The sequence below is a fragment of the Hippocampus bargibanti genome, linkage group LG09 (assembly GCF_051943395.1).
Source record: "Hippocampus bargibanti isolate YZ-2025 linkage group LG09, ASM5194339v1, whole genome shotgun sequence".
In the NCBI taxonomy this organism is placed as follows: Eukaryota; Metazoa; Chordata; class Actinopteri; order Syngnathiformes; family Syngnathidae; genus Hippocampus; species Hippocampus bargibanti.
This window is the reverse complement of record NC_142742.1, coordinates 23,016,294-23,033,559: the sequence shown is the minus strand read 5'-3', so window position 1 is coordinate 23,033,559 and position 17,266 is coordinate 23,016,294. Positions and strand designations below refer to the sequence as shown.

The 17,266-nt window shown below is 43.8% G+C and overlaps 1 protein-coding gene across 2 annotated transcripts in view; it reads right to left on the bottom strand.

Annotated features, from left to right (window-relative positions):
* Nucleotides 1-17,266, bottom strand: part of dicer1 (dicer 1, ribonuclease III) — a 141,695-nt gene that overhangs the window by 26,336 nt on the left and 98,093 nt on the right. For both annotated transcript variants that reach the window (XM_089005186.1, XM_089005187.1), the window contains one exon: nt 7,001-7,256. In XM_089005186.1, the coding sequence (XP_088861312.1) occupies nt 7,001-7,256 (256 nt within the window). The remainder of the gene's footprint in view (nt 1-7,000; nt 7,257-17,266) is intronic.

Genomic DNA, 17,266 nt, shown 5'->3' with positions numbered 1-17,266 from the left:
AGCCCACGACAGAACTGGCCCGCTTGACAAAGCGCTCCAGTCTTTTTCTGTCCCGGGTGGTGATGCTGCCTGACCAGCAGACAATGCCATAGTGGATGGCTGATGCCACCACAGAGTCATAGAAAGTCTTTAGGAGTGACCCCTGAACTCCAAAAGACCTCAGTTTCCTGAGGAGGAAGAGGCGACTCTGTCCCTTTTTGATTAGGGCATCCGTGTTTGTTGTCCAGTCCAGTTTATTGTTGAGAGTAACACCCAGGTACTTGTAGGAGGTCACCCTCTCAATGTCCGAACCCTGGATGTTCAATGGTGCAGGTGACGATTGTTTCCTGCAGAAATCCACCACCAGCTCCTTGGTTTTGCCAGTGTTGATCTGGAGGTGATTCTGCTGGCACCAGTCCACAAAGTCCTTTGTCAGTCCCCTGTACTCCCTATCGTCTCCCTCTGTAATGAGGCCGACAATAGCTGAGTCGTCAGAGAACTTCTGAAGGTGGCAGGTTGGGGTGTTGTAGTTGAAGTCCGAGGTGTAGAGGGTGAAGAGGAATGGAGCCAGGACTGTTCCCTGCGGCGCTCCGGTGCTGCAGAGAAGCCTGTCCGACTCAGTTCTTTACCCTTACGTACTGTGGCCTGTTTGTGAGGTAGTCTGTAATCCAGGATGTGAGGTGATGGTCGACTCCGGCATGCTGCAGCTTGTCCCCCAGTAGACTGGGCTGGATGGTGTTGAAGGCACTGGAGAAATCGAAGAATGTGATCCTCACCGTGCTCCCAGCATTCTCCAGGTGCAGCAGCGCCGTATGGAGGAGGTAGATGATGGCATCCTCCACACCGATGCTGGGCTGGTAGGCAAACTGCAGCGGGTCCAGCGATGAGCTTGCCAGCGGTCGCAGGTGGGCGAGGACGAGTCTCTCCAGCGTCTTCATCAGGTGAGACGTCAGCGCCACCGGTCTGTAGCTGTTGAGCTCTTTGGGGTTGGCAATCTTGGGCACTGGGACCAGGCATGACGTTTTCCACAGCTGTGGAACTCTGCCCAGCTTCAGGCTCGGGTTGAACAAGTGCTGGACAATGTCACACAGCTGGTCGGAGCAGGTCTTGAGGAGTCGGGAACTGATGTCATCCGGACCTGCTGCCTTCCTCACCTTCATCCTCCTCAGTTGGTTCCTCACCTGCGCAGTTGTGACAGACAGGCAGGAACCAGGAGGCAGAGTGGCGGCTGAGGGTGTGGCAACGGTTGGGAGGGCAGATGTTGGTTGTGGAAAGCTGGTCGTGAGAGGGGGCAGGGAGGGTAAGGCCACAGTGAGAGTTGGTGCAGGTGCAGCTACAGGTGAAGTTGACGGTGGGCCGGGGGCGGCTGGCGTCTTGTCAAACCGATTGAAAAAGCGGTTGAGTTCATCTGCCCAGTCCTTGTCTTTTTCGTTCAATGTCACTGGGCTTTTGTGGCCTGAGATGTTTTTCAGGCCCTTCCAGACACCAGCGACATTGCTGGCTTGCAGCTGCTCCTCCATTTTCATCCTGTAGGCCTTCTTCCCCTCTCTGATCTTCCTCCTCAGTTGGATCTGCACGGCCTTCAGTTCCTCTCTGTTGCCCGACACAAAAGCCCTTTTCTTCTCCTTCAGGAGGACTTTTATGTCGGGATTAATCCATGGTTTGTTGTTGGCAAAACACCGCACAGTCCTGGTGGGTACGGTGTTTTGTTCACAAAAGTTAACGTAGTCTGTGATGGTGTTGGTGAGTGAGTCAATGTCTTCCCCATGAATCTCAGTAAAGAGCTCCCACCTGGTTGAATCAAAACAGTCCCGCAGAGCTTCTTCAGCTTCTGTGGACCATCTTTTGATCGTGCGGGTCACAGCTGGTTGCCTCTGGACAAGGGGTTTGTACACAGGCTGGAGATAAACCATATTGTGGTCTGCTCTTCCGAGAGGGGGGAGGGGGGAGGGTTTGTATGCATCCTTGGCGTTTGAATAAAATAGGTCCAATATGTTATTGTCTCTGGTGGCACAAGTTACATACTGTGTGAATGTTGGGAGGGAGAATTTCAGGGAAATGTGATTGAAGTCCCCTGAGATGATAAACAAGGCGTTGGTAGACTGGGTTTGCAGCTTGTTTACAACAGATATGAGGGCATCGGAGGCAGCGCCGCCATTTGCCGTAGGGGGAATGTACGTCATCACGGCTATGACGTGTGAGAATTCCCGTGGCAGGTAATGCGGCCGAAGGCTAACGGCTAGCAGCTCGATGTCCCGAGTGCAAAGTTTTTCCTTCACCGTGATGTGCCCAGGATTGCACCATTTGTCATTCACAAATACAGCAATCCCCCCTCCTTTCTGCTTACCGCTGCCTTCATTTCTGTCCGCTCGTACGAGTTGGAAGCCCTCCAACTCTGCGTGGGCGTCCGGAGTGATTGCCGAAAGCCATGTCTCCGTGACGAGTAGCAAGCTGGCTTCCCGGTACTCCCTCTGATGTCGCGTTAGCGCCGCCAGCTCGTCCATTTTATTTGGGAGCGATCTCACGTTCCCCATGATGACGGACGGGAGAACGTGTCGGTATTTCCTCGTTCTTTTGCGGCGATCTTTCCCGGCCCGACATCCTCGTTTCCTCCTCTTCAATTCATCGGGGATGTCTGGTGCGGCGGCCGCTAGTCCGCTATTAGCCCGCCACGCTAGTAGCTGGTCTCGACTGTAAACAATGGGATTCCGCGTGCGCGTGGATTCCCCGTTCACAGGAGCGATGAAAAAGTAAAAAATAACGGCAATGAGCAAAAGAAAAGATGCCCATCTCCTCTCCGTAGGTTTATGGAGCGAGATCAGGCAAAACAAAAACGAAAAAGTAAAGAAGTGAAAAAGTAGACAAGAAAGGGAAAGAGCTGCTGTGGAGGCAGCCACACAGGGGGGCGCCATCTTGAAAGGGGAAAATGATGTGCAGGCTTTTATTGAACAGTTCCATCCAAAAGACTGTGGCGATGAGAATAAACAACATGATGAATGATAAGGTGATGCCTCAGTTGTGTAAGACCTTACAAGTCAGAAAAATACAGGTATCATTAAGAGCCATCAACGACCATCACAAATGTAAATAAAGTGACTTTATTATACGGTGCAGTGTATTTCTTTCATTATAATACAATAGCACATTTATTATACATAGAATAAGGTATATTGTGTGTTGTTTTAAAGTTTATTTAGTTGAAAATTATATTTTATGGAGACCTGGGAACGGATTATTCTCATTTTAATGGTTTCCTATGGAAAAGTAATTTTTGGGATACACACTTTTCACCTTACACACTTTCTGGGAACCAATTAAGTTCGTAAACCAAAGCCCCACCGTACCATCATTGATGAGCAAACAAGCCCTTGTTATAGTAACCAAATGGGGTGAGATAAAAACTGCTGCTTTTAAATAATCGTTCACGTTTTTAGTGTCAAGAAACTTCAAGAAAAACGGATTGAGGATATAAGCCAAAGCCTATGATGGACAGACCATCCCACACACTTGCAGTCAAGGCTGACAGCCCTGGGCACCTCCTTTGGCCGGAGACTGATACACCCGTGCTGGAAGAAGAACGTAGCGCGGTCCGTTCCTGCCGACTGCTGTCAGGATATTGAATAGACAGATCTGAAAACCTGGACCTGAAAACCTGAACTTACCCCGACACTTCCATTTAGAATATGCATAGATTTATATTTTAACATGTATATTTACTTGTATACACTTTTTATACATTCTTTTATTGTACTTCTCCTTTTTATAATTTTAGCTGATGTAAATTGGTAATTTCTCCATTGTGAGGAAAAAAAAAAGTGACTTCTCGTAAAGGCCAAAAATAGGGTAAGATTTGAACTAAAATTAATTTAGCATCAAGCTGCAAGAAGTTTTTGGGAGGCGATTCAATTTTACATATGGCTTCAGCTTTTCAAAATCCGGTTTCAAGGTTGTGCAACTGAGCCATTTTGTGAAAACCAAAGTGAACTAACAAACTAGAGCTGTAAGCACTTATGGTCCTTAAAGGACAACTGACAACACTTTTTTGTTTCCTGACATCAGAAAAACGTTTTATAGCATCTAAAATACCCAAAACATGCAGTATGATATTTGTAGTCAAATGCAAAACACCAATAAAAATTACTTAAAGTGTCTAAAAACTACTTCAAGGTTTGCCCCCTTGTTCGTGGTGTCACACCAAGACATCTTGCCTTGCTCGAGAATCAAAACAATGGCTTCAGATTCGGAGAAGATACTTTCTTGTTACTCATCCAGTTATGAATATGATTCAAATAGTTCTGAATAGGAAAGCATACATGTTTGCAAACGATGAAAATATTTATTCCGTGTCATTTTGAGGCAACTGGGGGGGGGGGATGTAGCACCCAAAAAAGACAGAAGATGGCGACAAAGCTCAGTGGAAATGGGCTGATTTTTTTCCTTGGAATTTTTATCAGCGAATATCAAATAGTTGCTTGGTGCAACATACAACGATTTACCATCGTGTTATTTATGTGTTCCTTCTAATTTCGCCATCAACACGGAGCAACACAAAGTTTTCAGACCAAACAAAGTACCGCAAAATGCATTGACTTGATGAAAGGACTGCTACAGTGCGTCCTTTCTCACTCAGGGGCGTTCCTTCCGTGACGTGACGTCAGGACTCGTCACCAACTCAAAAACAAGACTTCCTGAATATTCAGCGCGAGTCTTAAAACGTAAAATATAGCTACAGTAAAGTCTCGTTATATCGATATTCAAGGGAGTCCGAAAAAATATCGATATAACCGGGACTATCGATATATCCGACCCTGTTTGCATGTAATTTTCTCCGTGCGTGCATATAAATACTATCGATATAACCGGGACTATCGATATATCCGATATCGTTATAACGAGACTTTACTGTATATGCTGATGAATCTTTGTAAAATACGCTCAGAAGAAGTCATTTCAAGTGATTTTACAAATTATGGACACAAATTGTGTAGAGGCGTCGGTTGTCCTTCAAAGCAGAGGTCCCGAACCCCCGGGCCGCGGACGGTACCGTGGGTCATTTGGTACCGGGCAGCACAGAAAGAATAAATAATAATAAATAATTTACATAATTTCCGTTTTATTTATTATCTGAGACCGAACTATGTTTTATCATATTTTATGAGAAATGAAAAGTCACTGTGAGGAATGGGTGGCAAAGCTCGCTTACTTGTGTGACATATTCAACCTGCTCAATGAACTCAATCGGTCACTTCAGGGGAAAATGACAACTGTCTTCAAGTTGGCTGATAAAGTAGCGGCATTTAAAGCCAAACTGGATTTATGGGGACGGCGCGTGAATAGCAGTGTATTTGACATGTTTCAAACGTTGGCAGGGTTTTTGGAAGAGACTGAGCCCGAGCATTTATTCCCCCAGCTGATGCACGAGCACCTGTCTTTGGTTTTAAAAGAATTTGAGCGCTACTTCCCAGCCACAAAAGACCCACGAACTGCCAAGGAATGGATCTGCAAACCATTTGTCAACAAACCAGGTGAATCCAGCATGCATGTACAAGAGGAAGAACAACTGCTGGAGTTCGCAAATGATGGCGGACTTAAAAGTATGGTTGCGACAACAACTCTGCCGGTGTTCTGGATTAAAGTGATTGCAGAATACCCCGAGATCGCCACAACAGGACTGAAAACACTGTTGCTGTTTCCGACATCTTATTTGTGTCAAACGGGGTTTTCTGCAGTGACAGCAACAAAAATAAAATTACGGAGTAGACTGGATATAAGCAAGACACTTCGGGTGTCATTGTCTCCCATTATCCCTTGATGGGACCATCTCGTTGCAGAGAAACAAGTTCAGGGGTCCCACTGATTCAGTTGTAGTGAGTTGTATTTTTAATGCGCTTTGTACTTGTTTTTGTGGTGTATCTTATTTTGAAGGCACATTTAAACATTACCATGGTGACCATAGAGTGTTAATGGGCAGAGACGATGTTACATAATTATGTTGTTGCTGGTGCAATGTTACCAGGACTCTGCTAATGAAGTTGGATAAAAATACACAATGGATTCACATTTATTATTATATTTAAAAGAAAGTAAAAACAGTTTCCATGCCTGTCGTATCATTTTATTTTGTTGTATTTATCCGCCGGTCCTTAAAAATATTTTCTGACATTAAACCGGTCCATGGCGCAAAAAAAGGTTGGGGACCACTGCTTTGAAGGACAACCGATGCCTCCGGAGAAGTTGTGTCCATAATTTGTAAAATCGCTTCAAATAACTTCTATTGAGCATATTTTACAAAGATTCCACCGCGTATAGCTACATTTTACAAGACTTGCACTGAATATTCAGGAAGTCTTGTTTTTGAGTTGGTTAAGATACCGACCGTGACGTCACGTCTGGAACCCCCCCTGACCGAGAAAGCGACACACAATGCATTTTGGGTACTTTGTTTGGTCTGAAAACTTCATGTTGATGGCGAAATTAGAAAGAAAACACAAATAACGCGATGGTGAATCGTTGTGTGTTACACCAAGACTACTATTTGATTCTAGTTGACACAAATTCCCAGCAGACAAATCAGCCCATTTCTAACGGAGTTTGTGTGCCATCTTGTGCATTTTCTGGGAGCTACATTAGAGTCCAGATGGCTCGAATTGATACTTCTTTAATCGATTGCAAACATTTAATTTATGCTTTCCTTTTCAGAATTATTTGAATCATATTCATAACTGGATGAGTAACAGGAAAGCATCTTCTCTCGATTAAGGCAAGATGTCGTGGCGTGACGTCACGAACAAGGGTCATTTTGAAGTAGTTTTGGGACACTGGTGTTTCGCATTTGACTAAAAATATCAGCCTGCGTGTTTTGGGTATTTTAGATTCTATAAAACGTTTTTTTCTGATGTCAATTAGGAAAGAAAAAAATGGTGTCGGTTGCCCTTTAAAGGAAAGTCGTTGCTCAGGCCCTAAAACCAAGACAATACAAAAACAATAAGGCCCCAAAAAATATATTCAGCAGCAGTCTTACCTGTGATTGTGTTGTAATGGTAGGAAGCATGGGTGAAAGCTTGCAGTAAATAAGCCTTGTTGCTAAATGTGTAGTTGATCTTTTTTTCAAAATTCTTGAAGCCAGAGATAAGATGGTTGAGGGTTCGGTAAGCATCTGGATGTTCCAACATGCAGCGCGGTGGGATTTTCAACCAGCCGTAGCAAAGGTCACTTGAAGAGGACATAGGGCTGAGCTGAAGTTGTTCTGACAAGCTCGCCCTCTCCAGTGGCAAGACCTGTTTTCGGGGAAAGAAAAAGTCAAATAAATAAATTAATAAAAATCGATTTGTCTGTCTGTCTATCTAGTTATCTATTTTCTTTTCCTGTCGGCTTTTCCTCTCAGGGGTCGCCACAGCGAATCAATGTCCTCCATCTACCCCGGTTTTGTGCATCCTTTTCTCTCACACCAGCTACCTTCATGTTCCTCTCGGTCTCCTGCCTGGCAGTTCAGGGCTCAGCATCATTCTCCCGATATAGTCACTCCCTCTCCTCTGGACATGTCCAAACCATCTCAGTCTGGCCTCTCTGGCTTTCTCTTCAAAGCCTCTAATATGAGTTGTCCCTCGAATTCTATTACTGATCCTATCAAACCTGGTCACTTCCAAAGAAAACATCAACATATTCTTCATCTCTGCTTCCTGTCTTTTCTTCAGTGGCACCGTCTCCAGTCCAAACATCATGGCTGGTCTCACCACCGTTTTATGCACCTTTTCTTTCATCTATCCATCGAGCCATCCATCCATCCATCTATCTATCTACAGTAGATATTAAATAAAGCCGGCCTACCTTTCCACACCCCCTTGATCTGAATGCACACGTCGATCGTCTTCAATGATACTTTTGCTGTTATTGGACCGAAAAAGACCCCACCACAGGCTCGTGTTCAGCCGAAGAAGACACAAAACAAATTTACAGTCGAGGAGAAGAAGGAGGTCATTGAGAAACACGAACGGGGTGTGCGTTTGTCTGATTTAGCGGCCCGGTACCGATATGCTAAGTCCACCATTGCTACCATCCTTCGCAACAAAGCTTTACACAAAGGCTTTATTTCCTCGATGCTTTCACGTGATTAATGACACCGAACTATCCCTTAGGGCAGGGGTCGGGAACCTATGGCTCGCGAGCCATATATGGCTCTTTTGGTGATTGCATATGACTCGCCGATAAATATTACATATTATAATACATATTGTCGTTTTTTTCGTCGTTCATTTCCCGTTGGGGCTGCAGTTGTCGGAAAGCGCAATTTTGATTGGATGACACTGACCTAGAATGGCCGAAAGCGCCATGTTGATTGGATGATAGTGGCCGTCATGTTGAAACAGGTAAACGGCCCTTTAAATGAGCCCAACTTGTGCACTTCAGCCTGAATGCACCGGAGCATTAGAGGAGAGAAAATGTTCTGATTCTAATTTGCAATGAAACAATACCATCGATGAAACAGTCGAATGTCAGTGACATTTTAACAAGCCCCATGTTAACGTTAGCATCGACATACTTCTGCGAGAAGTAGATTGCAGATAGCAAGTGTGGAAGCTTATGAGCCGTGTGCAGACTCGCTAGCAGTAACTTCATCTCTGGACCGGCAAATTGAATTTCATTCCGATCGTTTTCCTGGATTTTTACCAAACACAAGGAACGGAAAACCATCCATGTTAACGGTGAGTACTATCACAAAGTTATTTTAAATAATACATTCTGATATTTTGTTGAAAAGTGGCTGCGCGTGCGCGTGTGTGTGGCTCTGGCTGAAAAACATTTTGAATTATTTTACTTTTATGGTTCTTAGTTAAAAAGGTTCCCGACCCCTGCCTTAGCGATTATTGGAAGGACCATTTCTATGTGTATCATTGTGTTCATCTGATAGTGAAAAAACTGAAATGGTTTTGGCTTAAATGGCTTACAGATCGAAAAAATGTAAGGTAGCAGTAAGGTAAAGTGCCGATTGGAACTGATGCAACACAAGTTACATGTCCCTTTAAAACAGGTTTTGTGCAGCTTTGCCTTTAAGAGCGTCAGTGACATCATCTCCTTCTTGCGCAACACAACTTGCGCTCCTGCATCTTCAAAGCTCCTTCTATTTTTCGTCATGAATCAAATATCACGTAAATATATGTTGTGACGATTTTATGAGCTATTCAGAAGAGATTTACCTTGATGCTGAAATGCATAAACTAAAGCTAACTTGTTTATTTACCAAGAAATATAAAAAATAAGTAGTGTCCCGAATTTGGAACATTCGGCGTGCTAACGCTAATGTCATGATGATATTGTTGATCCTGACGTGAATGTAGCCACAAGGGGGCACAAGCCAGTGTCTTATTGTGCCGGTCCCAAGCCCGGATAAATACAGAGGGTTGTGTCAGGAAGGGCATCCGACGTAAAAAAAATTGCCAAAACAAATATGCGAATCAAACCTATGAATCCCATACCGGATCGGTCGAGGCCTGGGATAACAACGGCCGCCATTGGTACTGTTGACCTTCAGGGTGCCGGTGGAAAATGGACGACTGTTGGTCGAAGAAGGAGAGGAGGGAGGTGTGCCCGGAGGAAAAGAGAGAGATGGAACGCCACGAGTATAGAACTAAGAGTAGGAACTTTGAATGTAAGAACAATGACAGGTAAAGGTAGAGAGCTGGTTGACATGATGCAGAGAAGGAAGGTAGACATACTGTGTGTCCAGGAGACCAGGTGGAAAGGGAGCAAGGCTAGAAGCTTAGGGTCAGGGTTTAAGTTGTTCTATCATGGTGGAGACAGAAAGAGAAATGGAGTTGGGGTTATCTTAAAAGAAGAGTTTGTTAGGAATGTCTTAGAAGTAAAAAGAGTATCAGATAGAATGATGAGTCTAAAGCTAGAAATTGAAGGTGTGATGTTCAATGTTGTTTGTGGGTATGCCCCACAAGTAGGATGTGAGCTGGCGGAGAAGGAGAAATTTTGGTTGGACTTTGATGAAGTCATACAGAACATCCCCAGAAGTGAGAGGGTTGTAATTGGTGGAGACTTCAATGGACATGTTGGCGCAGGAAACAAATATGATGAGGAGGTGATGGGTAGGTTTGGACTCCAGATGAGGAACGCTGAAGGACAGATGGTAGTTGACTTTGCTAAGAGAATGCAAATGGCTATTGTGAATACTCTCTTTCAGAAGAAACAGGAACATCGGGTGACCTATAAGAGTGGAGGCAGAAGTACACAGGTAGACTACATTTTGTGTCAACGGCGACATCTAAAGGAAATCAGTGCAAAGTATTGGTTGGCGAGAGTGTAGCCAGACAGCATAGGTTGGTGGTGTGTAGGATGACACTGGCAGTGAGGAAGATGAAGAACCCAAAGGCTGAAGTAAGGACAAAATGGTGGAAGTTGAAAAAGGAAGAGTGTTGCATGACATTTAGGAAGGAGGTAAGACAAGGACTGGGTGGGCAAGAGGTCCTCCCAGATGACTGGCAAACTATAGTGAACATAATCAGAGACACAGGTCGGAAAGTACTTGGTGTATCGAGTGGAAGAAAGGTAGATAAGGAGACTTGGTGGTGGAATGGGGAGGTGCAGGAGTGTATACAGGGAAAGAGGTTAGCAAAGAAGAAGTGGGACAGTGAGAGGATGGACGAGAGTAGACAGCAGTACAAGGAGATGTAGCACACTGTTAAAGTAAAGGTGGCAAAGGCCAAACAAGAGGCCTATGATGACTTGTATGCTACGTTGGACAGCAAGGAAGGCGGGACTGATCTTTACAGGCTGGCGAGACAGAGAGACAAAGATGGTAAGGACCTGCAGCAGGTTCGGGTGATTAAGGATAAAGATGGCAATGTATTAACAGGTGCCAGTAGTGTGATGGCAAGATAGAAATAGTACTTTGGAGAATTGAGGAATGAAGAAAATGAGAAGGAACAAAGAGTAGAAGACATGACTATTGTGGACCAAGAGGTAGCAAGCATTAGCAAGGATGAAGTGAGGAGGGTGCTGAAGAGGATGAAGGGGGACAGATGCAGTGTTTGATTTAAGAATGCTGATAGAGAAGTACAGAGAAGGTCAGAAGGAATTGCATTGTGTCTTTGTAGATCTGGAGAAAGCGAACGACAGGGTGCCCAGAGAAGAGCTGTGGCATTGCATGAGGAAGTCTGGAGTGATGGAAAAGTATGTCAGAGCGGTCGGTGCAAGACATGTATCATGACTGTAATTCAGTTGTGAGGTGTGCTGTCGGTGTGACTGAGGAATTCAAGGTGGAGGTGGGACTCCACCAGGGGTCAGCTCTGAGCCCCTTCTTGTTTGCTATGGTGATGGACAGGCTGACAGTCGATATTAGACAAGAATCTCCTTGGACCATGATGTTTGCAGATGACATTGTGATCTGTAGCGAGAACAGGGAACAGGTGGCGGAGAAACTAGAGCTGTGGAGATATGCCCTGGAAAGGAGAGGAATGAAGATCAGTCGCAGCAAGACGGAATATATTTGTGTGAATGAGAGGGATCCAAGTGCAAGAGTGATGCTACAGAGAAGAGATAAAGAAAGTGGAGGATTTTAAGTACTTGGGGTCAAGAGCAATGTCCAGAGCAATGGAGAGTGTGGAAAATAGGTGAAGAAGCGCGTCCAGGCAGGCTGGACCGGCTGGAGAAAAATGTCAGGTGTGATGTGTGATAGAAGGGTTTCAGCTAGGATGAAAGGAAAAGTGTATAAAACCGTGGTGAGACCAGCCATGATGTTTGGACTGGAGACGGTGCCACTGAAGAAAAGACAGGAAGCAGAGCTGGAGGTAGCAGAGCTGAAGATGTTGAGGTTTTCTTTGGGAGTGACCAGGTTGGGTAGGATCAGGAATGAGTACATTAGAGGGACAACTCATATTAGAGGCTTTGGAGAGAAAGTTAGAGAGACCAGACTGAGATGGTTTGGACATGTCCAGAGGAGAGAGAGTGACTATATCGGGAGAAGGATGCTGAGCCTTGAACTGCCAGGCAGGAGACCGAGGGGAAGACCGAAGAGGAGGTTTATGGATGTGGTCAAAGAGGACATGAAGGTAGCTGGTGTGAGAGAAGAGGATGCACAAAAACGGGATAGATGGAGGACATTGATCGCTGTGGCGACCCTTGAGGGGAAAAGCCGAAAGGAAAAGAAGAAGAAGAAGATTGTTGATCCTGACTTGGTACCCGATCCGAATAATTGTAAGTGAATGGTGCGTTTTACACTAATAGCTGTACCTCATAGCTTTGCATTCTCAATATAATTATTGAAACGGAGGTCCAAATGTTTTTTTGGTATCTCTTAAACAGAAATTAGAAAACGTAAACATTTTTATCATAATGTCTCGTACAAATTTAAAATAAAACTTCCTATTTCCAAAAGACCGTGAAACATAGTAGGAGCAGGAGCAGCAACACACGTTTCTGTGAAAATAATGACATGAAAAGCTAAAAGTCTATATTTTATTCGGGGCAAATCAAAGACAGCAGAATTACTTCTGAAGGCCTATAGAACATTAGATTGGCATGTCAACTAAAATCATCTGAGAGAAAGAATTTGTAATCAGAAAATGTAGAAATGATTGTTTTGAAGAACGTAATAGGTTGTATTTCCACTTGTGCCATGTAAGGTTTTGTTGCCACCTAGTGGACAAAATAGTCCCCACTACCGTATGTGCATTTCACATTCTCAAATACAGTACTATGACTGGAAGATAAAACATCTGAAAGGACTGAAGTTCTGTTTGTGATATAATGTAAGGAAAGAGATGCCCATTTCACTGTAAGATCAGACCATTGACATCAAATGATAGGTATAGTTTTTGCTTTTTTGAATGTTGTCTAATGTCTAAAATACCCATGTGCTTTAGATCTTTCCAGATCCTGATGAGAATGAAATAGATGACCATGTTGATGAAGACATTTTGGCATCTGACACAGTCGTGACTGTTGCATTGATGAACTTCTATCACCATTCAAATATTTTCAAAGTATTTTCGATGAAAAAATGATGGATATTATTGTTGAACAGTCGAAATTCTATGCAATGCAAAATGACATCAATAAGCCCCTGTTTCTCACCAAAGAAGAGCTTGAGAAGTGGCTGGGATTGATATATTGTTTCTCAATCTCAAAATGACCAAACACTCGGATGCATTGGGCTTGAAAGCTATCACCACTAACTGATTATGCTGCAGAATGTACTGTATGTCAAGGGATCGCTTCAAAATTATAAAAAGGGACTTGCATAGAGCAGACAACTCAAAACAAGGAACTCGGGGTAGCCCAAATTATGATCCTTGCACAAAGTAAGGCCAATGATAAAAGTTTCAAGAATTACCCAAATCACAGCGTTTGTCAATTGATTAACAAATTGTACTCTATGAAGGTAGATTTCCACTCAAGCAGTTGTCCCGGTGGACAGTGTGCCTGGGCGGTGTATTATGGAGAGCAGGTTGTCGCCGATGCAGCTTGCTCCCTCTCTCCACCACACTGACTGGACCAAAGCAACAGCTGAGCTGATACAATTTGGGGTCAGTATGGTCGCAGGAGCTGCCGGAAAGGTAGCGGAGTTCGCCACCAGACCGCCTTAGGTGCGCCATTACCGGATTGACTTCGGGTTTACTCCCATAGGAGCTGCTGGAAAGGTGGCGGATCTCGCCACCAGACCGCCTTAGAGGCTCCGGAGACTCGTGGATGGCAGAGTCGTCTTTACACCCGTGTAGGTCTATAGAACCTACTCACTGCCAATGTACAGCGCCTGGTATTCCCAGGCGGTCTCCCATCCAAGTACTAACCAGGCCCGACCCTGATTAGCTTCCGAGATCAGACGAGAGGGGGGTTCTCAGGGTAGTATGGCTCAAGCAGTGTCTACCAAATAAACCAATGAACTAGGGCAGGGGTGGGCAAACTTTTTGACTTGCGGGCCACAATGGGTTCTAAAATTTGACGGAGTGGCCGGGCCAGGAGCATTTGGAGGGAATGTTTGGGCCGGATAGACTAAAGCATTAAAGGACAACCGACGTCTCCGGACAAGTTGTGTTCATAATTTGTCAAATCGCTTCAAATGACTTCTATTGAGTGTATTTTACAAAGATTCCACCGCATATAGCTATATTTTACGTTTTAAGACTCGCGCTGAATATTCAGGAAGTCTTGTTTTTGAGTTGGTGACGAGTCCTCACGTCACGTCACTGAAGGAACGCCCCTGACCGAGAAAGGACACACAGTAGCAGTCCTTTGATCACGCAATGTATTTTGCGGTACTTTATTTGGTCTGAAAACTTCGTGTTGATCCGTGTTGATGGCGACATTAGAAGGAAAACATAAATAACGCGATGGTGAATCCTTGTGTGTTGTGACAAAAATGTTGAGCCATTTCCACACGGAAGATTGTCGCCATCTTCTGCCTTTTTTGGGTGCAACACCCCCCCCCCCTGCCTCAAAATGACACGGAATAAATTCTTTAATCGATTGCAAACATGTATGCTTTCCTCTTCAGAACTTTTTCAAACATATTCATAACTGGATGAGTGACAAGAAAGCGGCTTCTCTGAATCTGAAGCCATTGTTTTGATTATCGAGCAAGGCAAGACGTCTTGGCGTGACACCACGAACAAGGGGGGGGGGGACCTTCTGAAACTGGCCACTTCCGGTTTCGATTTTTTTTTAAGTCATTTTTATTGGTGTTTTTCATTTGACTAAAAATATCATACTGCATGTTTTGGGTATTTTAGATGATATAAAACATGTTTCTGATGTCAGTTAGGAAACAAAAAACTGATGTCGGTTGTCCTTTAAATCTCGTGTGTGCAAACCTCATAGCACAGTAAGAACACTACAACCCAATTTGGATTGGATTTGCCTTTATTAGTCTCGCAGTGGAGACATTTACATTTCACATCAGCAAAGGGATGAAAGGGATGTTTTTTGATTGATTTATTAACAGTCTTTCAAATGTGAAAAAAGCCCTTATCAGTTCATAAATTTGTCTCAAGGAATATGCAAGATATGGCATTTAAATACTATTTTGCAGATACTGGGAGGAGGAAATGTAAATAGATTAAAATAACATGCGTACTGTGATTTATCAAGATTGCGTCTGTTTTTAATACATTTCAATCGAAAGTGGAAAGTTAAAGAAATTAACATTTACACATTAACATTAACATTCCAGCAGCCATTTAAACAGCTTCTTCCCCCAAGCCATTAACTCTTTGAACTCTTCCAACAGTAGCCAAAATGGAACTGTATAGTGCCACTTAGCAGTTTTTTTTTGTTTTTTTTTTTTTGACGACGATACTAGTGCAGCGTGTTCTACCGGAAACAAATTCCTTGTGTGTTCTACATAGTTGGCAATAAAGATGATTCTGATTCTGATTTATTGAAAAAAGGAATCACATTCAACACATATTGCTACACAACGAAATACTCAAGCTCAATAATATCTACTTGTGTTAAACTCTGCAAAATCATGGATGGATTGTCCTGACCGCGCACTCGACAAACTCGCCACGGACGTCCTCGCTTGCCTTCATGCGCAAACAGTACACGTGTATCGTTGCCAAGCACACAAACAGGCTACCTACAGTTGAAATTTGCATACTTGGCACAGCAGCCAATCAGAAGATTACTTCGTGCTTCGGACTTTCTCAAGAACGCTTGGGAAAGTCCGAAGCAAAGTCGTGCGTTTGCATATAATTTTTCAAAGTAGATGCACAGACCCTTAGCCCCAGAAGAAAGATTTAAAAGAAGCTAACAAAATTTGTGTCGCTATAAAAGGTAAATTTACATTAAACCGTGACTGTAAAGTGTACTTGAGAGTTATGAAAGGCGCTCAGTGGCCCGTAGGAGACAACGCAACGCAAACAACGCATTGTGCACAAAGACGGCAAAAGACAACTGCAGTAAAGCTTTCGGCCACGGATATTTTCCGTATATTAAGCAAAGTAGTGTTTGTGGTAGGTACAGCCTTAATTTACTTTGTGACAATGTTTTTTTTTTGTGATTTCTCATCTTTCTTTATGGCCGGGCAGGCAACTTTTCAGAGTTGTCTGACTTGTCCGCTAACATTTTCAGACTATCAGACGCTGTTTTTACTATAATTTGGACAAATTCGGCGGGCCGGATTAAAAAGCCGAACGGTATGTGGCCCGCGGGCCGTAGTTTGCCCATGTTTGAACTAGGGGTTCAAGTTGTTTGTGCTGGCAGGTTATGATGGCTACATGTATGCATTCCATATACAGGAACGATAGATCCAGTCAGTGACTCCAAGGGTCCTGATCTGAAAGTGACCTCAAATGTTGTGCTCCATTTGGCTCAAAACATCCAACCAGGAAAGAATCATCGATTGTATTTTGATAATTGGTTTACATCTATCCCCTTACTCCAACATTTGGCAACAAGAAAAATCTGGTGTTGTGGCACAGTGAGGCTCAATCGATTGTTCAGCTTAACCGCAGCTAAAATACATTGAGGGTCTTTTCCCGCCGATGATACAGTTTCGGTTTGACAACATAGCTCATGTTCCATATGTTGTAAAGAACCGCAATAGGTGTAAGCCAATGACTCATTTTCTCATTTTAATGGTTTCCTATGGGAAATTAATTTTTGGGATACACACTTTTCGCCTTACACACTATCTGGGAACCAATTAAGTTCGTAAGCCAAGGTATTCCGATTTCGAAATCTTTGTTCGTTTTAGAAATTTCGGTTCATTTGGCAATTTGCATACTTGGCACGGCAGCCAATCAGAAGCCTGCTTCCTCCTTCTGGACTTTCCCAAGCATTATAGGCGATGCCAGCGTGACGTAATTTGTTATGATCACATGATCGGCTGCTATCTTCCGGTAGGCAGAAAGCCAAGTAAACAAAACAGTTGTCAGCAAGTGCGAATCATTGTTTTGTAAGCTTATGCGTTTCATTTTCGGTTTTGATGAATGAAAGTCTTCGCGTTTTAGTACGATGGTGATATCGTGTGTGGTTGTTGGCTGTACGAACCGTTTTGTGGAAGGATCCGGGTTAAAATTTCACCAAATACCGATCGCTAAAGGAAGAAAACAAACTGGTTCGTTTGGCAATTTGCATACTCTGCACGGCAGCTAATCAGCAGCCTGCTTTGTGCTTCGGACTTTCCCGAGCATTATAAGGTCGTGCATTTGCATATCATTTACCAAAGTAGATGCACAGGACCTCAAGCACAGCAGAAAGATTCAAAAGAAGCTAACAAAATTTATGACGCAGCAAAATGTTCACGTACATTATCCCGTGACTGTAAAGTGTCCTTGAGAGT